The 26,196-nt window shown below is 37.8% G+C and overlaps 2 protein-coding genes across 6 annotated transcripts in view; one reads left to right on the top strand and one right to left on the bottom strand.

The window, feature by feature from the left end:
* The first annotated feature begins 595 nt into the window (after window positions 1-595).
* Window positions 596-26,196, top strand: part of LOC133475739 (serine/threonine-protein kinase N2-like) — a 39,917-nt gene continuing 14,316 nt past the window's right edge. Inside the window, exons 1-9 of one of the 3 annotated variants that reach the window (XM_061769078.1) lie at window positions 596-3,965; window positions 4,036-4,131; window positions 4,997-5,139; window positions 7,918-8,054; window positions 8,131-8,311; window positions 9,818-9,883; window positions 10,628-10,734; window positions 13,334-13,510; window positions 25,466-25,541. In XM_061769078.1, the coding sequence (XP_061625062.1) occupies window positions 5,007-5,139; window positions 7,918-8,054; window positions 8,131-8,311; window positions 9,818-9,883; window positions 10,628-10,734; window positions 13,334-13,510; window positions 25,466-25,541 (877 nt within the window). In that variant the 5' untranslated portion in view covers window positions 596-3,965; window positions 4,036-4,131; window positions 4,997-5,006. The remainder of the gene's footprint in view (window positions 3,966-4,035; window positions 4,132-4,996; window positions 5,140-7,917; window positions 8,055-8,130; window positions 8,312-9,817; window positions 9,884-10,627; window positions 10,735-13,333; window positions 13,511-25,465; window positions 25,542-26,196) is intronic. The other 2 variants (XM_061769077.1, XM_061769079.1) reach the window with 2 other exon arrangements.
* Window positions 15,628-26,178, bottom strand: LOC133475738 (uncharacterized). 3 transcript variants are annotated; one of them, XM_061769074.1, is made up of 2 exons: window positions 24,390-26,178; window positions 15,628-20,601 (listed from the first exon to the last, which is right to left on the bottom strand). In XM_061769074.1, the coding sequence occupies exon 2, from the start codon at window positions 20,531-20,533 to the stop codon at window positions 18,308-18,310; it is 2,226 nt and encodes a 741-aa protein (XP_061625058.1). In that variant the 5' UTR covers window positions 20,534-20,601; window positions 24,390-26,178; the 3' UTR covers window positions 15,628-18,307. The 3 variants fall into 3 exon arrangements, with proteins under 3 accessions (XP_061625058.1, XP_061625059.1, XP_061625060.1); XM_061769075.1 differs by having other exon boundaries at window positions 15,628-18,550; window positions 24,390-25,445; XM_061769076.1 differs by having other exon boundaries at window positions 15,628-18,547; window positions 24,390-25,445.

Here is a 26,196-nt window from a genome sequence, read left to right as displayed (position 1 = left end):
ACGCGTATCACTGAAAAGCACTGAATAAAAGACAGTGGCAACATTGCGTTAATCACCATACACATAAAAACAACAGTACCTGCTTCTGCTTGACTTTATTCATGTATATACTGGACACTTACTTAAAGTGCAGCCAAACAGACCAAAAAAATGTCTTGCAAATTTGACACATAACAGAGAAGAGTCTTGTTAACAAGCCGATCACTGAATGAACGGATTAAAAAAAAAAGAAAAAGCAGAATAAGTGAAATCAGGCTTCAAAATGATCAAGAATTGAGACGTTCTTTGAGATTCCAGACGCTGTCGGCGTGTCACTGAAAGATCCCAAAATCCCGCCTCCCCGGCCGGAACTTTCAGCTGTCAATCAATGACGTGCCTCCTCTCGTAGCTCCTCCTAAGCGGGGAGAAAATAATTTGCAGTGATGCAAATAGCACACGCTCTCACGGGCCACAGAGAGACATTCTGGGGCGGCCACCACTTTAGGAGGGGGAAAAAGTCATCCAAGCAGGGGGACCGTGCAGGTGCATGCACTGCTGTGGCCGCCGAGGTTCAGCCTTCAGCAGCACAGCCGGATGATTCCCCCCCCCCCCCCCCCCCTCCACCCTCCTGATGGCCAAACCCCGGTACACCGGACCTCCCGCCGCTTCTCTAACCACTGGCAAGATGGCAAGTAACCGGTACACCAACAGATTCCGTCCGGTTTGCAATGCGTGAGGGCAAACACTGTAGCCCAAGTAACACAAAACACATTAGACTTCAGGGAAGATGTGTTTTTTCAAGTTGAGGGTGTAATTTGGTGGCCAATTGCACAGTATACTGGTAGTAATGGGTTTAGGTTATAATGAATGACTGAAGTGGCAATTCCACTGAATGTCCATTGCATGGAATAAGGGGGCTTGGTGTTTATATGGTGGGGGAGGGCGTCATGCTAGAAATGCCCCAGCCGCTGACGTTGGGGTTAGTTTTTAGCCCCCCCCCCCCAAAAACAAGTCCAGCCAAGAGAGAGAATTCAGTACTATTTTGTTTTCAGTCTTTGCACGTTTTCAGCACTTCAACCATATTTATTGTATTTAGAAACAAAACAAGGATGTGAGTTTGGTTGCACTGTAACAACATCAAGATTTTGGCATATTAATGCAAGAAATGATCGGTAGCTTTGTATTCATTTCAGGCTGTCCCTGAAGGCAATATCTGACCAGCCATCTTAAAAGAGGCTTTGAAGACTCTAGTTTTATTTTTTTCATTTCTCCCCCAGATGGCGCCACTTTCCAACCATTCAACGCATGCAGCAACATTTCCCCTTTTTTACTGTCTCTTGCCAGAGTGCATTCGTACTGGTTTGATCAGTAAAATAATGCAATCATTTATGGACTACAGGCGTTCTAGTTTTAATGTTTCCACCAGATGACACCACTTACCTCCATTCAAAGACCTCACTGAGCTATTAACTTTCATTAATAAAGGATTAAAATGACATCCATCCATTTTCTGGAGGAAAAAAAATGTTTTCTATATTAGGATTGCAAAATGTGATGATTTTTTTTTGTTTTGTTTTGTGTTGCGACCAAACATTTTTTCGTAAGGTGAAAACATTTGAGAAATTAAGGTAATGTAATGCCTTTGTATGTGGGAAAGGAAAGTTATTTATTTTGCACAAATGTCTACTTATGACCAAACAATTTTTTTTTATCTATCTTGAATTTGATAACTTTACATTAAATTACCCTTAATTCCCAGTTAATTCTCATAAATTCCCTTTTTTTTGGAAGTTTCCGATTTAGAATATTTCCAAAATTTCCCATCTTAAATGCCAATTTAAATTTCCCCCCAAACTCTTACATGAAAGTTCCCATCCATTTGCAAACCTTTATATTAAGAAATAATATTTGTAAATACAACTTTGGGGGACTGTATACATACAGTGAGTGGTACCTCAATTTAGAAGTGATCGGACAAGTTTTTTGAAATACAAACTCATTTGGACGTATTTTTTGTCTTGTGTTATGAGCAAAAATTTTAGTTACGAGCGCTACCTAAGTGGCAGTGAACTTCACAACACATTGCAGTTTTGCAGATAGTCAACAATTCTATTTAAAAAAGAGTCTTCAAGCTGTTTATTGCCACTCCCAGTTGAAGTTTACTGTCAAACTAAACATAAAACTAAGAGAATTACATATTGTGCATTTTACCAAACCACATTAACCTTGTTTTATGAAAGTCAGCTATCTTAATGCTGACACATAATGCAAAACACCATAGAGGGGGGCTAATGAAACTAGCAATGACGTTGCAGTAATTTTGAAACCTTTAAACAATTTATATTTCAACACATTCTGTAACAACACATTTTCTGTACTGCTTGTCCTCTGTCGGGTCTGCTGGCACCTATCCAAGCTGACTTTGGACAAGAGGCTGGGTACACCATGAACTGCTCGTCAGCCAATTGCAGGGCAGATATACCTGTAGACAAACAACCACACACATTCCCACCTACAGGTAATTTAGTCTTCAATTAATGTAAGAAATACTCACAGACATATATTCTTTATCTTCTGTGAAAAATAACCAGTAATATTGCAGCTTAGTAGCGAAAGTCTTTTGTTTCATCATCAAATCTACGTGCAGGATAGCTGTATGTATTTTACTGCCCCCTGACGGCCAAGGTGTTCACAGCAGAAGCAGCAGCACAATCCCATGGAATTATCATGTTGCACAGAACTGTTTAATTTCTTACTTTCCATTGATTATGTTATTAGTTGCAGCCCTACTAATAACATAATCAATAGACAGATTACCAATGATTATTTTGATAATCTATTGATTTTTTTTCCCAATTATTCACTGAATCGAATAAACAAATCTATTTCGAACCCTCTATTTAAAAACACGGCGTTATTTCAAATTCATAGTGCAGAAAATAGACAAACCAAAACTGATTATGATTCAGTTACTGGTTTGGTCTGTAAGAAAAGCAAAAAAATTGGCAAAAATATTGATCATTGTTTTTCAAAGCAAAATCAACTGTTTGGAACTGTCTTATTTTGATTAAAAACAAAGATTATCAGCATGCTTTCATGGAGGACTACAGAAATCTGACACTATTTACTGTTGAGAGGCGGAAATTCAGAGGCTTTGGACAATTTTAAGTTACAAAAAGGCCCCGAAACAATTAATTATTTATTAAAATACCAGTTTGATACTAGCTTAGTTTTCGATTAATTGTTGCACCTGTAGTTATTAGTGTCTGATTTTTAAATATATATATTTTTTTACAAAGTACAGTACTGTACAATGCTATTTTTCTTAATAAAAAACATTTAAAAAAAATTTGCTGGTGTATTTTGTTGCACTTGATCAGATAAATGGCATCTCCATTCGTTGCAATGGAGAAAGACGATTTGAGATCAGAGTGTTTAGACTCAAAACACGTAACTTGTACTACAAATATTGTCATTTTGAGCATTTATTTGCAGAAAATGAAAACATGTAAATAAAGACTTTTTTGGGGGGGCGGTATTTATTTTTTCCTGGCGCTATATGTATATTGAAGGTTGGTCAAAATCCAAAGTTATCATTACATTCTTTTAAAAAGTGTTATTTGTACTGGTCTGCCATAGAGGGTGTCCCTAATAACGTGTCCCGAGTTTGTCTGCCCTCTCTGCACGTGAACATGCAGCCCAAGCCGAGCCCAAAGCTACTGATCCTTGCTGGCACCCTACAGAAGTCCCACCCCAACCTCCTCTTCCTCATCCCCAAGGAGAGCACATTAGCTTTGGCAGTGTTGTCGGATGCAGCAGGAAGCGGATGCGGCGGGATGAGAGGACGCAGACGGGATGGAGGAGGAAGAGGAAGAGGAGGAGGAGGAGGAGGCTTTCAAGGAGAGTGAAGGTGGAGAGGCAGGACTGCTCTCTCGGTGGACGATGACACATTCTTAGTCCTTGTGGAGGAACAACATCACTAAGAGGTACGGCATCTACACTCACATTCTTCTTATTTTTTACACTTTGTGTCCATGTCATTGTTGTCCATTTAAGGGCATTCGAGTTGTCGCATGGAGAAAAACAGGATTTCAGATAGTCCCTGAAGATGACACAAGACCTGATTGAGAGATGAAATGAAACCATTATTGGGTGAGGAAAGTTGAGATGTCAGACTGTCCCTGAAGGAAACAACTGACTTGGGAGATGGGTAAAATGGAACCAAACAACTATGCTGTGAGGACAACTCTGATTTGAGACTGTCTCTAAAGGCAACACAAGACTTGATAGAGGGATGAAAATCTAACAAAAAAAAAAATTTGTTTATTTTTGCGAGGGAACCTATGATTTCACACTGTCCTTGAACACGATAGATAGATAGATAGATAGATAGATAGATAGATAGATAGATAGATAGATAGATAGATAGATAGATAGATAGATAGATAGATAGATAGATAGATAGATAGATAGATAGATAGATAGATAGATAGGTAGATAGGTAGGTTAGGTAGGTTAGGTATATAGGTAGGTTAGGTAGGTAGGTGAATAGGCAGATTGACTGACTGACTGACTTTTGATAAAGGCAACACCAGAATTGGATGGATGGACAAATTGATTGATTCACAGATTAATATATATGTATATATATATATATATTTGAGACATTTATTGTGAAAGGAAAGTTTTAATTGTGGTCCATTTAAGGACATTCTAGTTGTCGTGTGGAGAAAAACAGGATTTCAGATAGTCCCTAAACGCAACAACAGACCTGTATGGATGGATGGATGGATGGATGGATGGATAGATAGATAGATAGATAGATAGATAGATAGATAGATTGATTGATTGATTGACAGATGTGATAAGGACTAACTACAAAAATGAAAAACACTGAAGAAAACTATGATTTCAGAGAGTGCCTGATGGCAACACTTGACGTGACTGATGAATAGAAATTATAACCAAACAAGGACATTTTTGCGATCGGTCATGTCCTGTCCTGGCTGGTCCACAGGATTGCCCTCATGTTGTCCACGGCTCAGCAGATGCTGCAGGACAGCCGCTCCAAGATGAAGCTTCTCCGGCTGCACATCATCAAAGTGGCGCAGGCCGCAAGCGACCAAGACAATCAAGACGCAAACATCACAATGCACCAAGGTCCGCTTCAAAATATTAAAACGTCTCTCTGTGTGATATTTACATACAATACTCCTAAAACATTCAGGGATATTGTGTGGAATTTCAGTATGAACCTAAAATGCAAAACCTTCACAGATGAACTTACTAGAGTTCTCATAGGGAAGTGGCCACTGTGTGTAGAGTGTCACTTTGTGTCATCAGCAATGTTGCAACAGAGAGACTGAAAGAGACAGTAGACATACAAAGAGACAGTAGACATACAAGGAAATGAAAGGCATGCAAGGAAATGTATGTGTGAATTGTAAATTTTGCTGGTCAGCTGCTTGTTACAGAACTTGCTGTTCAAAAAGTACTGAAACATTGAACCATTGAACATTCAAAAGTTTACAGATGGACAAATTAAGTTCACCAAGAAAGGTCATAGTGCATTATAGGTTCATCCTGAAATTTTACCTGAAAGCACAATATCCCAAACTTTTTGTGAGTAGCGTATTTAAATATGATGTACTGTATGTGTGATATTTTGGTGGAAACCTTGATAAAAAATGCAGATATAAGAATTTACTGTATTTTATCTTAGTTGTATGCCATACCCCACGAACCAGGAATTAGCATGCTAGCTAGCATAAGGACAATTTTATTAGCCTGCTAGCTAACTTGCAGATAAACAACAACAACAAAAAAATACAGCATTCTACAAATATTTGGGGAAATTTCCTCCCCAGATTGGAAATGCTTGAGTCCGTCTGTCTATTCTAAACATTTGTACGCCATTCTACAAGTACCAGGAAGTAGAATGGTAGCTAACATAAGGACAAACAAAAATATGTCTCACCACAAATTTGAAAAAAAAAAAAAATGGAGGAATGCAAACATAACAACAAATTTAAGTTAAAAGTCTACCATACAAAGCGCAAGCCATATATCAACAACACCCAGAAACGCTGCTGTCTTCTCTGGGCCTGAGCTCATCTGAGATGGACAGACACAAAGTGAAAAGGTGTGCTGTGGTCTGATGAGTCCACATTTCTAATAGTTTTTGGAAATAATGGATGTCATGTCCTCCGGGCCAAAGAGGAAAAGGACCATCCAGAATGTTATAAGCTAAAAGTTCAAAAGCAAGCATCTGTGATAGTATGAGGATGTGTTAGTGTAACTTGCACATCTGTGAAGGCACCATTAATGCTGAAAGGTACATACAGGTTTGGGAGAAACATATGCTGCCATCCAAGCAATGTCTTTTTCAGGGACGTCCCTGCTTATTTCAGCAAGACAATGCCAAGCCACCTTCTGCACGTGTTAAAACAGCTTGGCTTTGTAGTAAAAGAGTGCGAGTCCTAGACTGGCCTGCCAGCAGTCCAAACCTGTATCCCATAGTTGAAAATGTGTAGCACATTATGAAGCGCAAAATATGACAACGGATACCCCAGACTGTTAACTAACTAAAGTTGTACATCAAGCATGAAAAAGAATTCCACCTACAAAGCTTCAACAATTAGCGTCCTCAGTTCCCAAACGCTTATTGAGTGATGTTAAAGGAAAGGTGATGCAACACAGTGGTAAACATGCCCCTCTCAGCTTTTTTTGGAACGTGTTGCAGACATCAAATAATAATAAAAAAAACAAAAAAACAATAGAGTATCAGTTTGTTTTGTATTCAAATAAATATAGGTTGACAAGGATTTGCAAATCATTGTTTTCTGTATTTGTTTTCTACAACGTCCCAACTTCAATTGGGGTTTGTACATCTTTAGCCCATGAGCCAGGAAATAGCATAATAAGTAAAGTTTTGGAAAAACCAAAAAAAAAGGCACACTACCATTTTTTTTTCTTCCAAATTCTCTCTGAATTCTCTGAATGTAAATGGTTAGCTTGCCACAATTTTCATCATAGGAATGTACCGGTATATACAGTATTTATTGACTGCCTTGTTCTTGTCAGAGCGCATAATACAGTATGAGTAAAGTCGCTGGTTTCCTCTGCACGTATTTCACTTAACCTTCTCTGAACTTATTCACTGTCACTACTTTGATTCTTCATCATGATGTGCAGGCAAGCTGTTAGCATGCTAAAACAGGCTAATTAGTGGGATACTGTATGTTTAGGGAGGTTGTAAACCCGTAAGAAACTTGACTGTAATTGAGGTACCAAACCAAGCCATCCTATACTTGGCTATTCATTCTATGCTAGAATAAGTCTTGACCACAGATGTAAAATCCAAGGCCCGGGAGCCAGATCCGGCCCGCCATATCATTTTAATGTGGTTCATCAAAGAAAGTCTTGTGCATCAATTTTCATTATTCTTGCTAAAATCTGTACCAGAATTCCAAATTATCATATGTAATAAATAATGTTAAAAGTATTTTTTGTTACCAATCCCTTTTTTTTTTTTAACTTCTGATTTCAAAATTGTTTATCCATCAATTTGTTGTGTGTATGTAATAATATGAGCCGATTAACCATGAATGTGGTTTCACATTCATAATGTCCTTCTGAGGGAAACTGTAACTACAACGTAGACCGCGACAAAAATGAATTCGACAACCCTGGTCTAAACTAGACTGTCATATATAAAACTATATATATATTGCTAACATACTACTGTGTTAGCATGCTAGGCTGTTAGCATACTACTCTGTTTGCATACTAGTATGTTAGCATACTGGCATAATAGTATATAGACTACCCAGTGTATAACGTGATATGTTTTAACGCTGTTGTTATCCCTAACAGGACTTAAATTGTTGTGGCGATGTGTTCAAGTGCAATATGTCTTTGTGTTTCGTTCTTCTTCAGGGACATCTAAGGCTGATGCCCGACTGGCCAAACTGCATCACTACACGCAGCGCGAGCACGATGCCCTGCGACTGGCCGAGGATGTGCTGACGCAAATGGACGCCGTCTCCTCGCTGGATCACGAGGCTCGCACGGAGGTATGGTTCAGGTCCTCAGATGCTACGAAGACCTTTTGGCCATGCCGGGACATCATGATGTGTCTTTTGATGTCAGGCTGAGACACGGCGCGACCATTCGTCCCAGCGTTTGCGTCTCCTGCGGGCGTCCGTGGAGGCATGTCTAAGGGACGGCAGGAGGGCCACCACGCCCGAGAGGACTGACGCCCACTCAGATCCGGGTCCGTGCCCGGCAACCATCTCCAGTCAGCTGTCCAGCAGACCTGCCTCGCTGACAGGTGAGAAATTATTATATCTAATTATTCTCTAACTTAAAATTGAATATCGACGTACATTTAAGTATCAAAAATGAAAAATAGTAAAAACATTATTTAAAAGGATAAAATGTACAACAAATAAATGAAACAATGTAAAAATATGAAATAATAATAAAAACATAACAATACAAATGATAAAGGAATGACAAAATAATAAAAACGTAATTTAAATGTTCCAAGATTTTTTTTTATTGGAAAACAATAACAACAGATACTATAAACATATGAAATAAGAAAATAATATAAATAAAAAAATAAAAAGTATACAATATAAAAAGTAAAATATTGGAAAAAATAGTAAGTAAAAAAACGTAATTATACAATGATAAAAGCATAGCAATAACATTATATGAAAATATAAAATAAAATGTAAAACAGTAACAACATAATCAAAAAAATCTGAATAACACAAACATGATATAAGACTCAAAATACTATAAAATAAAGAATACAAATAAAATTGTGGAATTTTAACTATAAAGGCCTTGTATAAAGAATATAACATCCATCCATCCATTTTCTGAGCCGCTTCTCCTCACAAGGGTTGCGGGCGTGCTGGAGCCTATCCCAGCTATCATCGGGCAGGAGGCGGGGTACACCCTGAACTGGTTGCCAGCCAATCGCAGGGCACAAACAAACAAAACAACCATTCACACTCACAGTCACACCTGCAGGCAATTTAAAGTCTTCAATTAATGCATGTTTTTGGGATGTGGGAGGAAACCGGAGTGCCCGGAGAAAACCCACGCAGGCACAGGCAGAACATGTAAACTCCACACAGGTGGGGCCGTGGATTGAACCCCAGTCCTCAGAACTGTGAGGCAGACACTCGAACCAGTCGGCTACCGTGCCGCCAAGAATATGACATTTAAAGAATAATATTACGAAAAAAAATAATGAAAACAAATGTTTAAACAATAGAATTCACTTAAAAGATACATAAATATGATTTGGGGGAAATATAATAAGTAATATATATATATATTTGTATTAATTTTGGGAGGACCTTTATGTGCTTTTTTTCCTCTTGTGGCAAAATTTTTTTAAATTTTCCCCACAGATTATATTTTATAAGGTTTGCATTAATGTTGATATAGCTGGGATAGGCTCCAGGAGCCCGCGACCCTAGTGAGGATAAGCAGTAAAGAAAATGGATGGATGGATGGATGGATTTTACACAGTTTATCCAGTATATCCACTGTGAAGAGAAGATGCTGGTGTATGTATATATGAGTAAACTTAGTGTACTTGTGTAATCTGTTTGTTTGACCAATCAGACACCAGCTGATGATGATGTAACAAGGAGACAAATCCTCATTTCTGGCATCCCATAATGAGCACAGCGGGTATTAGCATCTCGGTGTTTATGACGATGATCAAAGCTTTTACTTTGAAATATATCAATATCCTGTTATCAAATCTGATTAAATTTTGTCCTAATTTTCAATTTTTTGTTTGTTTTTCCAGGGAAGATGGAGGTCAGATTGCTTGGATGTGAAGATTTGTTTTCACCTGTTGTTGACCTAACATCTGGTGAGACGACTCATAAATATTAAATAGTTAAATATGTATTTCATAGAATGCATGACTGTGTTTTAGGGCCACAATGAAAAGAAAAAACAAATATTGAAATACCAGCCACATAATATTTTGACTTTGTATCTGGAGAAAATAAGAATTGATATCACAAATATTTGTCCTCACAAAAAAAATTACTCTTTAACAACAACAACAAAAAGAATGTGTTCTTGTTACATGCCTTTTAAAAAAAAACAAATAAATAAATAAATACAACTTTTTAACTTACAAAAGACTTTACTCTTGTAGTATAATGACATTTGTCCTGAAAAATATGACTTTTTAAATCTAGAAATAAACAATGCTTGTTGTTACAGCTTTTTTTTTTTTTGTCGAAAAAATGTGCATACAGACTTTATTCTTGTAATATTCAAACTTTTTTTCACAATGCATGTTTAATCAACAAAAATAAAACTTAATAAAAAAATTGTTAGATTACAACAGGGTATAATATTTCATCTAACAAAAGCCCGTTAGCTTAATGCTAACATACAATGTGAAACACCATAGATGGGCTAACAAAGATTAGCAGAGATGTTACGGTCATTCTTAGCCTTCAAGCAACTGCTACTTTAACTCAAATGAAGCAGCAACACATACAAACAGCATGCAACAATTATATATATATATATATATATATATATATATATATATATATATATATATAATATAGATAAAAATAGGACGTTCTTCTTGCAGAGACGAGCGCCACCTTGAGGCTGGATGGGAGAGTGGTGGGCAGGACGCGCTGGGCAGCGGCAGGCAGGCTGAACTGGGATCAACCCTTCTGCCTCACGCTGGAGCGAGTGAGTCAGTTCAGTCTTGGCAGTCTGTTTAGATTTTGTAAAAAAATTAAAACTAGGCTTAAAAAAAATTACTAAACTTTTCCAAATATATGTCACACATACATGCTGCAAATATCTGTTCCATGTCTGATGCCAAGGTAAGTATCTGAAATGAAGGCATCTTAGCATGCATGAAGTAGTATTAGAATAAAATAAAAGGAAATGAGATTTCTTTTGCGTTAAATTTTGAAGTTTGGTCTAGTAATAATACGACTTTATATCTGAAGAAGAATTTATTCTTGCAATAATACAACTTTATTTCAAAAAAAAAAAAAAAAAACTATCTTAAAGAAGAATTAATTCTAATTATTAATTAATTATATTTTTTTCCTTAAAAAATACTCCTCTTTAGCCAAATAAAATAAGATTTTATTATTTTAATATTATGACTTTTTCTAAAAAACAAAACAAAAACTTTTTATCTAAAAAAAATCAGGCTTTTAAACTTCAAATATTCCAAGTTTTTTTTCTTTTTAAAAAAAGCTTTATATCTAAAAAAACAAAAACAAAACATTTATGCTTCGAATCATCCAACTTGTTCCCCTAAAAAATACAACTTTTTATTAAAAAAGGATACTTCATTCTTGCTATTCTTCAACATTATTTTCCCTGAAAATACTGCTTGTTATCTTAACAAAATAAGACGTTTTTCTCGCAATATAATTTCTCCCTAAAAAAATAAGTTTCTCTAAAAAAATAAGAGCTTTATATTATATTACATGTCGCCCCTAAAAAAATTAAACTATTCATCTAAAAAAATAAGACTACTCTGTTTTTCCTAAAAATAATCAAAACTTTTTCATGTACAAAAGACAAGACTTTATTCTTGTTATATCTTGGTATGTATCTGAAATTAACTAGCTGTCATTTTTTAAATTAAAAACAAGTAGCAGGTGGGAGAGTAGAAAAATGGTTGGCAGATGTGCCTCACAGTTCTGAGGGTCCTGGGTGGGTTCAAATCCTCGCCTGTGTGGAGTTTGCATGTTCTCCCCGTGGCTGCGTGGGTTTTCTCCGGGCACTCCGGTTTCCTCCCACATCCCCAATACATGCACGGTAGGTTAATTGAAGACCCTAAATTGCCTGTAGGTATGAATGTGAGTGCAAACAGTTGTTTGTTTATATGTGCCCTGCAATTGGCTGGCGACCAGTTCAGGGTGTAGCCTGAAGATAGCTGGGATAGGCTCCCGCGTGAGGATAAGTGGTACAGAAAATGGATGGATGGAACAAGGAGCAATTCTTACTAATGCTATGCGATAAGTGCTGTACTAATAGTACTGTACCAGCAGCAGTCCCTATCATGACCGGCAGGTGGCGCTGCTACACAGATATTGTCTCAAAATGTTTCATAACTTATTACATTAGGCTTAATACCTATCTATGCATACGTATACTGTATTGATAGTGGATATAAAGTCTTAACCCCCCTACTATACTAGAACAGCTGAACTTTGGGGTGAATCAGAAGCACTTTAAATGTTTGCAGGTGTGTGCTGACTCCCATTTAACATGAGTTTGAATGTGATTGGTTAATTCTGAACACAGACAAATCCCGAGTTTGTAACTAAGAAGGTAACTGTAACTAAGTAACTGTAACTCTAACTACACTACGAAACTATAACTGTTAAGAAGAAAGTTTAACTGTGACTAAGTAACTGTAACTGTATAACTGATTAACTAATTAACGAAAGCAAAGTAAAAGTGAGCAAAAAAAAAAATTACTAGAACATCTGAACTTTCTGCGATTGGCTGGCGACCAGTCAAGGGTGTACACCGCCTCTCGCCCGAAGATAGCTGGGATGGGCTCCAGCACGCCCGCGACCCTTGTGAGGATAAGCGGCTCAGAAAATGGATGGATGAATCTGAACTTCATTTGGGGTTAACCAGAGGCACTTTCAATTTTTGCAGATGTGTGACTCCCATTTAATATAAGTTTTGAATGTCATTGGATAAATTCTGAACAGACACATCCCCAGTTTGGAGCTAAGTAGGTAAATGTAACAAAGTAACTGTAGCTAAGAAATAACAGTACTGCAAAGTAAAAATTAAAAAAAATTAAAAAAAAGCTTAGGAAAAGTCCACACAGGCGAGGCCGGATTTGAAATCAGAACTGTGAGGCAGACGTGCTAACCAGACGTCCACTGTGCTGCCTGAATATATATGAATTGTTATTTATTTAGGCACGGTGGCCGACTGGTTAGAGCGTCAGCCTCACAGTTCTGAGGACCCGGGTTCAATCCCCGGCCCCACCTGTGTGGAGTTTGCATGTTCTCCCCGTGCCTGCGTGGGTTTTCTCCGGGCACTCCGGTTTCCTCCCACATCCCAAAAACATGCATGAATTGGAGACTCTAAATTGCCCATAGGCATGACTGTGAGTGTGAATGGTTGTTTGTTCCTATGTGCCCTGCGATTGGCTGGCAACCAGTTCAGGGTGTACCCCGCCTCCTGCCCGATGACAGCTGGGATAGGCTCCAGCACGCCCGCGACCCTAGTGTGGAGAAGCGGCTCAGAAAATGGATGGATGGATGGATGTTATTTATTTAACGTTTGAACGCCCCGGCAGTGTCGTGAGTTGGAGGTTGACGTGTTTTGGCGGGACGCCAGCAACATGTGTGCACTCGGGTTCCTGCGCCTGGACCAGCTCCTGGACCAGCAGAACCAAAACCAGGAAGACCAAGACAACGGCCATGTCTCCTCACATGTGTGGTGTCTGGAGCCCAGAGGCCTCCTCCATGCTCAGGTAAAGTACCCCCGGAACTGGGAACTGTTGGAGGTTCCAGCTGCATTTTCAGGTTCAGTTCCAGGAACTTTTCATTTTTTATTCAGGGGGTTACCCGACTTAGGGCCAATTGCAATTCTACCCCTTCGTCTTAGCCCTTGGTTTTACGCGTGCACGAGAACGAAGGGGTAAGACGAAGGGGTGTATCGCCCTTGCAGCCAAGTGTGGCCGGGGAGCTCACCTGAAAGCGGGCGGTATGGGACTCCGCCCCCGCTGACAGGCTAATAGCTTGCTTAGAAGACGGCGGAACGGACAAGGAAGTACATAAATGTAAGTGAGCGGAATTATTGGTATTAATACTAATAACAGTCATGTTTTTATCAATGTAAATATAAGCCCTGTTTTGAATTGTTGGTTAAACGGCTTGTTATGACGAGTTTGCATATCGCTAGTCAAATTCACAGCAAAAGACTACAATCTATTGCATTTTATGAACGATTAGAAAGAATTATTAGACACCTAAGACACATTTAGAAGCTACGTAGCTAATGTAGCATCACTAATAATGTCGCTTCTAAGTATACCGTGACATTCGCTTTCCATATAGTTAAGATGTGGCCTCATCGCTCATGTAATGCAGTATTTCATCAGCGCGATGCCGTTACCTGGGATTCCCCGTCAATATCCTCATCTGACATTTACTAAAGACACACGAGGCCAACATAATAAATAACCAGACACCTTTTCCTCCACAGGGACGCAAGACAACCGTCTTTTACAACAGCACACGACACTCCAGAACGACAAGGCCACTGGCAAAATGACAACGGGCACAAAATCCAATTCTAAAGTTCCTTTTAGAGGACTATGAACAAAAACGATATGAGACTGAAGCAACAATACATAGTTTTTACAGCTTTCCAGTTAAAATGTAGTTACTGTATTTAAATGTGCGATGTTGTTAACGTTATATTATTTCTATTTTACTTTTCAAGTATTTATGATCATATCTTCGATACATTTTATGTACATATCTAACATTTTTCAAATAAAAAATCTGCAATACCTAAATGTAAATAATCACACTACGACCATATCATAGTATGTCAATAACTATATGTTCTGTAAATAAGTGTGTCTCTTTGATAACTGCATGCTTATGGTTTACCTTAACGCTGCAAATTGTGAGATGCCTAACTGACAATCATTGTTCCTGTGACAGTGACAATGAAGTTCTTTTCTATTCTATTCTGTTTTAGATATTTCCTGTGTGTTTACAAATGTTTGGTTATGTGTTTTGTGATGGTTGTTGATGGTGTTATTTATTGCCTGACGCTAGGCCATGAAGTTAGTTTGTCAAAATATGTTCCTTCTATAAAAATGTGTTTTTAGAGTAGATAAAGACGAAATATAGAAATGTATGCAACCTGTCACATGGTAGGAAACATTGATTATAAACAATTTTAAAATACAGAAACATTTGATAAATTAAAAAAAAACTTTTTGTCCTGGGTTAGGGGCTAAAAGTTTGGTGAAGTGCTTATTTCAAGCTGTTAATTGTCACTACCAGTTGAAATTGACTATAAAACTAAACATGAAGCAAAGAGAATCACACGTTTAAGCAATTCACATTGTTTTAGGAAAGCCCGCTAGCTTAATGCTAACACACAATGTAAATCACCATAAACTAGGTAACAAAACTAGCATCGTTGTTGCAGTGTTATAACCCTTCAAGCGTTGGATATTGGATCACAAATGCGTAACAACAGATTTTAGTGACACTTTCTAAGCAGTAACGACTATCTTCTTGGCGTTTATATGTATGCATGTATTATACTGCCCGCTGGTGGCCAAGGCGCACACACCGGAAAGAGCTATACAATAAATGCATGAAATCATGATGCACTAACGCTTTAATTCTTTACATTTTCTTCAATTACTTTGTTACTATATGTTTTTATAAAGTACAATACCATAGAGTGCTATTTTTCTGACAAAAAAAAAGTGCTACAAAAATATTTGTTGGTATTTTATGGGGGGCTGGAACAGATTAATGGCATTTCAATTCATTCCTATGAGGGAAATTGTTAGATTAATCTTACCCAACATTATAATAGACACAAAAGGAATGAAGACGCTTGTTACTTTTTCTCATGAGGAGGGCGTATGGGAGATTGTTCAGATCACAGTCTCTCAACACGCTCTAAACAATCCCCCCCCCTCGCTCCTGCATTTATTTGAAATAGGAGGGATTTACAATCATAATGTTCTAAGCAATAAGACACAACACAGAATATTTGATAATAAGAGGGTTTTTTCCCAGACATAGTATTTTAAGCAATAAGACACAACACATAATATTTGATATTATTCTAAGTAATAAGACACAACACAAAATATTTGATAATAAGAGGGTTTTTCCCCAGACATAGTATTCTAAGCAATAAGACACAACACATAATATTGGATCAACACCTGTCCCGACCCGACCACATCCGATCACGTCCTTGGTCCAAGCGTCCTTCCATGGATGATGCTGAGTCTTCTTTTTGAAGGCGAAACATCTAAAATTGTCCATCATACTAATGCAAGCTAAGCAAATAAATGATAACTTCTATAATATATTTAACATTTCCCTCCTGTTTATCATGTATTTGCACAAATTCTCATATCATCTTACAGTCACTTCATTTCGATTTTTAACTGTAGAATCATTTTTATGAAACAAATACATTTACACTCAGAGTAAACCTGTCATATATGAATGTTGTAGTTTAAATATCGTAATCATCTGTATCAGGAAACAAATCAGTTAAAGCAAAATCATCATTATCATCATTTTCATCATTATCATCATACAGTAAGGGATACATAAGCTCCAGACGATTCTCCATGGGGGTTATGGCTGTGGTGATTAATTTACTGATTAATGACCGAATGCATGGGATACAACAACATCCACATAATGTCAGAATGGCTGCAAAAACAGCAATTGATATCAATATTGGTGAAATTAGGGTTTTATATCTACCAAAGACGTCCATCCAGCTGTCCCACAAAGAAGTGTCCACCCCAGAGTGGTTCTTCATCTTGTGATTGAGGGTCCGTAGACCATCGATGGCTCTGGTCAAGCTCCCATCCGAAGCAGTATTGTTTGGAATGTATGTACAACATTGTTCTCCAAACATACCGCAAACACCTCCCTCTCTTGCGAGGAGCATGTCGACAGCTATGCGGTTCTGGAACGTCATTAAAGAGGTAGCCTTGAGCTGCTCATGCACAGCTTCCAACCCACTCTGAGTCCAATTACCTAATCTCTGTACATTGAAGTGGATGTAGTTTATCCTATCAACATTTTTATTAATCGTACACCACCAGCATATGAAAGACTCAAATCCTCCTGCAACTTGGTCAGCCAATTTGTATTGATTTGGCACCCCACGAGGAACTCCTATGGCGTCTATGTATGTTGGATTATTTTGCCCCTGCCAGGACAAATCTCTTTTTTGTCTATGTTCTAGATTGGACAAAAACATTGGTGTCCTTTCCATTAAATTTTGAACAGGAATAGGGTATACTGACACATGCAATATCAAAGTAATAATAGCGCATAATCCAGATTTATCTTTAGGTAATCTATCAAACAGTCTATCATCTCCGCACCACCACCAGATGTCGCTCCGTGATATTGGCACAAAATTTGGTTTGACTTTTAAGATTACTTTACACTGTGTGTCGTTCAGTGGTCCTAATTTTTTTCCTTTATTAATCATGTTTATACAAGTGAAATTATTTGGTGCTACTAAAGTAGAAAACATTGGTTTGTGTTTATCTGCTTCTGTTACGGGATATATAGGATCCCATGATTTACACCTCTTTGTTGGTACAGTAGCGTTCATTAATGGAATAATACAATCTTGTGATATTTGTGCCGGAACTATGCGCAACAAAGGCCTGGGACCCATGCAAACTACACAATCTTTTCTCGTTACATTTGCTGCTTGTTCCACCAATAATAACCAATTATTATTTTGTCCTGAAACTCCTGTGACAACAAGAAACCAATCATCAGTAGTTATTTCGTTAATCGTTAAAATGTATCCACCTTTATTTGAAGTTTCTGATGGCATTTCTGGTTCGACATGGTTCCCATAACACAATGATACTTGGAAGTGGGGATCTTTTCCGCCAGTATATGCCCACAAGCTCACCGTCAAACACATTGGTTGATTTGATTCGTATTTCAATATTAAACTATGGACCGTTTTGCTTAAATTAAATTTCTTTCTATGTTCTTTTGCTGTTCTTTTTGACCAACTAGACCAATCATAACCTGTTTCACCAATAAGGTCTTCCCATTTAAAGCCTATAGTTGCATACCAGTCATATCTATATCCCCAATTTTGCCCATTCTCTTGAGCGTCATTTGTGAGAGCCGCATATGGAATTATGATTAAAGCAGCTTGATTTTGGGGGGCACAAAATATTAAACCCTTTTGCCGTGTTTGGAGGCCATGCCCACAAACTTGATTATCAGTTGTACCCCTTTTGACACGAGTTAATGATCCAATTTTTGTTATTATTGGGTTTGTCATATTGGTCCAGTTGGTAGGTGATTTTTCATCAAAAAAATGGGTTCTATCATTTAGGGTGGGACGTCCCATGTACCACAAAAACAAAACCAACACCATAGTAGCCGAAATTACTACGTATCCGCTTATCAAATGTCGTAACCAATGTGGGTGTGCCATTCTGCTGAGTTCTCACTAAACGGGTTGGTGTCTTTTTTCTTCACTGACCAGCAAGCGTTTTCAGAATCTACACATCTGCTCCCGCTCCGTTATCAGACTTGAGCTCACCTTCCTTATTTGAGTACTCAGCTGAAATGACTCTTTTACAGTGTGTTAAATGAACCCACGTATTTCTTTCTGCTATTTTTAGGGCTGTTGGTGTTGTCAATAACACTTGATACGGTCCTTCCCACTTTGGTGAATGCCAGTGCTTCTTTTTGATGCTTCGAATTAGGACCCAGTCTCCCGGTCCAACCAACTTGGTTTCCTGCTGGGAAACATATTTACTTTTAGCAGATTCTTTTAAAACATTTTGTTTCTCTAACAACTTTCTCATGTAATCAGCTAAGTTTGTTTCGTCATCAAGTTCCCATTTTTGTTTAAATAACGGAAGTCTATAAGGTCTTCCAAACAACGCTTCGTAAGGTGTTAAACCTGTGGTGCTTGTAATGTTGATGTACATTTTAACGAGGTCAAGACACTGTGTCCATGACCTTCCTGTCTCTTCCATACATTTTTTCAGTCTATTTTTTATTGTCCCATTCATTCTTTCCACTAGACCTGCACTCTGAGGGTGGTAAGCACAATGGTTTTTTAAATTGATGTGGAACATGGTTCCTATTTTATTAATTATTTGGTTTACAAAATGAGTCCCATTGTCACTGTAAATGGTTTCAGGTATGCCATATCTTGGAATAATGTCTTTACATAGTGCTTTTGCCACCGTCAGAGCATCAGGTGATTTTGTTGGGAATAATTCGATCCATTTAGAAAATGCATCTATGATAACCAAGCAGTACTTCTTTCCTTCACTTTGACTTAATTCTATGTAATCCATGTGAATGCGTTGAAAAGGGTATGTAGGCACTGGGAATGTACCTCGAGTAGGTCGCAATTGCCCTTGCGGGTTATGTCGTGCACAGATCATGCATGCTCTACAATAATTCTTTGAATATAAATTGAAACCATAGGTTGTAAAGTGTCGATTTATCTGTGCCACCATCCCTCCAGTTGAGACATGTGATATTCCATGGCTCAATATCGCAGCCCATTTAAATAGGTTTTTTGGAAGTATTTGTTTCCCTTCTGTGCTAATGTAAATCTCATTTTGTAGTTTTGCACCTTGTTTTTCCCAATTATTGCGTTCTTGTTGTGGACTTTGTTGTTGCATATCTTTTAATGTTTGGTCATCTAATGTTTGTTGTTCAATCTGTTGTTTTAAACCTAAAAATGGTTTAAAGGCTGCTTCTCTCGCGGTTCTGTCAGCGAATGCGTTTCCTTTAGAAACCTTGTCTGTGCCTGATGTATGCGCAACACATTTACAAATTGCCACTTTTCGCGGATGTTGCACTGCCTGTAATAATTGTTTAAGTAATTCAGCATGAGTTACTGGCTTCCCTGTTGACGTAATCATTCCTCTGTTATCCCAATATTGCGCAAACACATGAACTGTGGAATAAGCATATTGGCTATCAGTATAGATTGTAACATCTTTATTTATCATTAGTTTGCATGCTTCGGTTAATGCTACTAATTCAGCAGCTTGGGCAGAGTAATGTGATGGTAGTGACCCAGCTTTTAGTATAATGGTATCAGTTACCACCGCGTATCCTGTTTTTGTCTTACCTAGTTCATCTTTTTTCGAAGAACCATCTACATATAGAACCTGTCCATTACTTAATGGTTGATCTTTCAAATCACATCTACATTTAGCAGTTTGTTCAGCCAATTCCTGACAATCATGCTGTGTGCCTTCATCAGGCAATGGTATTAGTGTTGCTGGATTTAAGGTTGTGCATCGCTCAACAGTCAAATGTGGTTGTGACAGCAAAATGGCCATGCAAGATAAATGCCTTGCAGGTGATAAAAATGCCATATTGGTTTGCAATAGTAGAGCAGACACTGTATGCGGCACTTTAAGAGTTAATGGATGAAATAACACTATTATGGAACTGCTTTCTATTGCCATTGAAGCTGCCACAACTGCTCTGACACAATGAGGTAATGCACATGTCACGTTGTCTAATTTAGTCGAAAAATAAGCTATTGGTCTTAGCTTATCACCGTATTGTTGTGTAAGTACGGAGGTCATGTAATAGTTTTTACAATCTACCATTTGAATGAATGGTTTATCATAATTTGGAAGGGCCAGTGCAGTGCTGGACACCAAATGTTGTTTAATGTCACAGAAGGCCTTTTCTGCCTCTGTATTCCATTGAATAGGTGATGTCATTTTAAGGTTTGTTTCATACATCAATTTTGACAATGGTGCAACAATTTCTGCATAGTTTGGAATCCATGTTCTACAATAATTTGTCAGACCTAAAAATGACATCATATGTTTCTTTGTCTGTGGTTTAGGGGCTTTTAAAACTATAGCTTTTCTGTCCTCTAATATAGTCCTTCCTCCTTCACTTAAATTATGGCCTAGATATTTGACTTGTTTTTTACACCATTGTAATTTATTTTTGTTAACTTTATGTCCCTCTCCTGCTAGATGATGCAATAAGGCCAATGAATCTTTGATGCATGTGTCTTTATCTAGAGATGCCAGCAGCACGTCATCCACATAAAGTAAAATTTGGCTCCCTCCTGGGGGAGTGAATTTCGACATGCTTGTTTTCATTATTTGTGAATAAATGGTTGGACTTTCACAGTAACCTTGTGGCAATCTAGTAAATGTGTATTTTTTCCCTTCAAATGTGAATGCAAACCAAAATTGACTTTTCTTTTCTACTGGTATAGAAAAGAAAGCATTACTTATGTCTACCACTGTAAACACTTTAGCGCTTGGTTTCAATGAATTTAACAATGTGTGTGGATCTGGTACGCATGCTGCTCTCTGAATTACTGCAGAATTTACTGCCTGTAAATCTTGCACCATTCGCCAACCAATTGAAGGTGGGGCCTTTTTTACTGGAAAAATGGGTGTGTTACATGGTGAATCTGGACAATCCACTATAACTCCTGCCTTAATTAGTGCTTCAATTACTGGTTTGATTCCTTCATGTGCATCTGGTTTTAACGGATATTGACGAATCCCTGGTCTATATTCTGTTTTGGGTTTAATTTGTACTGGTAAAGCCCCTTTAATAAGGCCTATATCAAATGGTCCCGTGGACCATAATTCTTTGGGTACTTTTTTCAATGTTTCTTCATCAATTTCAGTGAGAATCATTTGGTCTAATCAAACAGGTTGCATGTGTTTCCCTTCATCAACCTGTATTGTCCAAAACACCGCCTTTCTAATTAGACCAGTTGATGCACTGTATTCCAGTTTGTTTTCTATTTGCTGCCAATCATCTATCTCTTGTCCTTGTTTTACTAATGTTCCCATATGTTTCCATTGTGACTCATAATCTTTGCACAACGAAACATGTGGGACACTTGTATTTTTATACAGTTCCTTTAATTTGTCTGGTAAAATAATTCCTGCCGCGACTTTTGCTTCATTATCTGAGTATAGATAATCTACAGTAATCTCATTAGGTGTCGCATGTCGTAACTTGTTTTCATATTCGAGGTCTGGCCCTTGTGTGTTATTGTACCACAGAATTATATGCAGCTGATCACATTGTTTTTTATCTTCAAATTCTGTGATAAGCTGCAAGGCTGCAGACACTAGGGCCTTCCCCATGTGTAACGGTGGTTTGTTTGTGATATCGATTGTGTAATAGAATGTATTTTCTTTGTTTTCCAGTGTTAAATAGAGGTCCTCTCTCTTTAATTCATGTTTTCGTTTCACTACAATATTTCCATTTGATGATGGAATGAGTACAAGTCCTAATTGGAATAAGCCATCTCTTCCCAACAAATTCACAGGGCACTCCGGGACTTCGAAAATGGGCATTCTACAAGTTTTTCCCTGTGGGTCTCTAATCCACACAGGCTCAAGTTCCATGGCAAAAGTAATTTGTCCATTTGCAGATCTCACTAGTGCCTTATGTCCCGATAATCTGGAACCTGGAATCTTTTCCCGACATGCAGTCCTACATGCCCCTGTATCGCAAAGAAATGTCATTTGTTTACCATTTACTGATAAAGTTATTTCAGGTTTTTCAGTGTCCAAACTCAGAATGTCCTGTAAATTGAAATCCACCTCCTCATTCTCTGTAATTTTTACACAGGAGGATTTGTTGAGTTGGGAAGCAGGCTGGCTTAGTCATGCAGTAGTTTGTCCGTATTCTCTCTTATTTTTATTAGGACAATCACGCGCAATGTGACCTTTGTTTCCACAGCACCAACAGATGTTCTTATCACAATAATTTCGATTTCTATCATTTCTTACTCTCCAACGGCCTCTGCCGCGTCCCCTAAAATTATCTCTTTCTCTGCCTTGATAGTATATTTCTGCTCTTTCGTCGAGGAAGGCATCAATTTTTTTTTTCTTCTTTTTCTCTAACATTCTCTCTGCGTGGAGGGCATGATTAACATATTCCTCCAGTGGGCCAGTTGCTAGGTTTATCCAATGTTTATCTACCCATCTGTTAATGTGTTCTTTTGAATTCGCATGTAAAGCATTTTTTAACTGCTGTTGGTAAGGGCCCTGAGGACTAGCATCCTCATTCAAGCCGCTGTTTGCTTTAAAACAAGCAGTCATTCTAACTCTATATTCTTCAAAAAGTTCGTCATCCTTTTGTTTCACCCTATTAATTTCCGTGTAATTTGCTCTTTTGCGGAACCTGGCTGTGGTTCTCTCTATCAAACCCCTAACTCTATATTGTAATTCTTTGTCATCATGTGGCATTATAACACCATGTTGCTTTGGGTCCCAATCCCCTCGGCAAAGATGCCAATCAGGTCCCATTGCCGTCATCCAAACTTGTTGAGTCTCAGTCCCATTTAAATGATAAGATTGTCTAAGATTTTCTATTTCCTCAACAAACTGGACAATGTCTACTTTGTAAGGTGTGATGCCGGCTACGGCCTTTTTCACATCCTCATTTGTCCAGGTCCTATAGACCAAAAGAGTTTCTCTGCGATCTTGTTGTACATTCGGATTTGCCACTTCAATCATCGGAAATAAATCCATATCTCCCTCGTCTGAGGTTATATTTGTTATTTTGGGAGTGGGAGAAAATGTTTCTCCCAAATTTCTAGACCAATTCATTTGTACCCCTCCCGATCGTAAAATTCGTTGTGTTTGTGCCTCTTGAGTTGGAGGATTTTCATGAGGTGGCAAAACCGGGTACAATGGTGCTGATGCTTTTGTTTCCTTACTTTTTTTACAACTTTCTTCAATTATCTTTTTCTCGCTTGTTCTTATTATTGGTCCTGTCTCGTCATCTTCCTGTCTTTGAAACAACATATTTTTATGTCTACCTTCCTGCTCTTTTTGTTCATTTGTTAAGTGTTTCTTATTCTCCCTTCCTTTTTCTCTTTTTGACGCCATGTTTAACCAGAAGAGTAAGTCGTCAAATCCATCTTTTTGTATTTGTGATATATCATTTTTGTGTCGACACTTTATTTCGTTTTGAAGTTTTACTATTTTTTGCGAATTTAGCTGGCCAGCGAAACCGTATTTGGTTATCCACGTGTTTAAATGTTCTATTTTGGAAGGGTTTTGGAGTTGAACATATTTCCAATCTTTACATGTTAGGCCTATTTTTGGATCCGGTTTATTGTTGTTATTTCCCATTTTTGTGAATTTGGAAGTCAGTTCATTTGCACCTAGAGTGACCTAAATACTGACCATATTCAAAAATGACAGGGTGACAATTAATGTCTGAGTTTTGGTAATTCTCAAGCTTCTACCCCAATTGGGGCGGAGAATTCTTGCCTTTGCTTCCAAACTCAGTTGTCACTTACAATCCTGTCTTATAAATTCATACTTTTACACATACACACGTTATTAATAACGTTTTTATAAACACACGAAAACACGGAAACACAGAAATACAGAAATACAGAAACACAGAAACACAGAAACACGGAATTTAAGTACGTACAGGACTCCGCCGTCCCCACGGATTTTATCGGATTCCGTCCTCCATCAACTTGCCAGGGACTAGTATTACACAAGGTTTATTCTGCCGCAGACTTCTTCGTCGCGCAATTCATTCACTCTTTTATTCCTTTTTCCTAAAAAATTTTTTTAAAATTTAACTCACCAAAGTCGTCTTCAATCCTTGGATTGTCGTCAACCTCCAGATCCCAGTTGAGAAGTCCGAAGACCAGTCCCGGAAAGGGTCTCAAATGCCGTGGCCACGGTCTCTTAACTGGATGTCAGCTCCACAACTGGAATCTTCGGGTGTGTTGACATCCGGCTCGAAGGACCAATTCATGTTAGATTAATCTTACCCAACATTATAATAGACACAAAAGGAATGAAGACGCTTGTTACTTTTTCTCATGAGGAGGGCGTATGGGAGATTGTTCAGATCACAGTCTCTCAACACGCTCTAAACAATCCCCCCCCCTCGCTCCTGCATTTATTTGAAATAGGAGGGATTTACAATCATAATGTTCTAAGCAATAAGACACAACACATAATATTGGATCAACACCTGTCCCGACCCGACCACATCCGATCACGTCCTTGGTCCAAGCGTCCTTCCATGGATGATGCTGAGTCTTCTTTTTGAAGGCGAAACATCTAAAATTGTCCATCATACTAATGCAAGCTAAGCAAATAAATGATAACTTCTATAATATATTTAACAGAAATGTTTTGAGATATGAGTACGGTAACAGGACAAATCAAACGTGTACGTCAAGGCACCACCGTATAGTTGGAAGTCATATGAGGTAGCAGTAATGATTCTTAAGGCCCTGGCCAGATTAGAGTGACATGGCAAGACATTAAGGTTGAAAGTTTTTTTTTAAATGTGTTTTATTGAACTAATTCTATTTCATTTTAGTTTTGGTTCACTCCTAATGTAGTTTTACTTTGCTAAGCCGGGCGGGTACTGTACACACATTACAATTTCTAACATTTTAATCAATTTTTAAAATGTGAGCGACCCCACATATATTTACCTTTTAATTTAGTTCACTTTTAGGAGTTTATTTGGGATATTTAATGTATATAATACAAAATACATTACGAAAGCCATAAACAGTTAAAATGTTCCTGCTCTTTTAACACGTACAGTATTCATGTCTTTTTTATATTTTAAAGCCACAAATGTGCATGAAAGTTGCTTATGATTAACATTGTTTTATTTATGATTATTTGTGCTTAAAGTTTGACTTCCTGGACATGGTGGTTGAGCGACAGCACAAACTACGACGCCAGCAGTGCATCTTCACCAAAGAAAGAGGTACACATCGTCCTTAAACTGTTCGACTATTTTCTCACGCACTTGTTAACAAAGAGGTGAACCTCGCCCCATCTTTGCTTGTGAATGACTGAGCAATTCAGGGAAGCTCCTTTTATACCCAATCATGGCACCCACCTCTTCCCCAATTAGCCTGTGGGATGTTCCAAACAGGTGTTGGATGAGCATTCCTCAACTTTCTCAGTCTTTTTTACCACCTGTTCCAGCTTTTTTGGAACGTGTTGCAGCCATAAAATTCTAAGATAATGATTATTTGCTAAAAACAATCAAGTTGATCAGTTTGAACATTAAATATCTTGTCTTTGTAGTGTATTCAATTAAATATAGGTTGAACATGATTTGCAAATCATTGTATTCTGTTTTTATTTGTTTAACACAACATCCCAACTTCATTGGAATTGGAGTTGTATATTTTACCTCTTAAAAATATGTAATTTTTGAATTTTTTAAATACAATGTATAATCGATAATATATAGTTTATTATAAGAAAATCTCTCTCTCTCTCCCTCTAGAGAGATGAAAACAAGTAAATTTTTCAAAGTGTATATTTTTTGGGACTTTTTAAATATAAAAATAAATATTACATATATATACTTTATATGTTTGTGTGTGTGTGTGTGTGTCTGTGTGCGTGCG

The sequence above is a fragment of the Phyllopteryx taeniolatus genome, chromosome 3 (genome assembly GCF_024500385.1).
Source record: "Phyllopteryx taeniolatus isolate TA_2022b chromosome 3, UOR_Ptae_1.2, whole genome shotgun sequence".
Lineage (NCBI taxonomy): Eukaryota > Metazoa > Chordata > Actinopteri > Syngnathiformes > Syngnathidae > Phyllopteryx > Phyllopteryx taeniolatus.
Note: the sequence above shows the minus strand (reverse complement) of the source record. Positions and strands in the feature narration are given on the sequence as shown.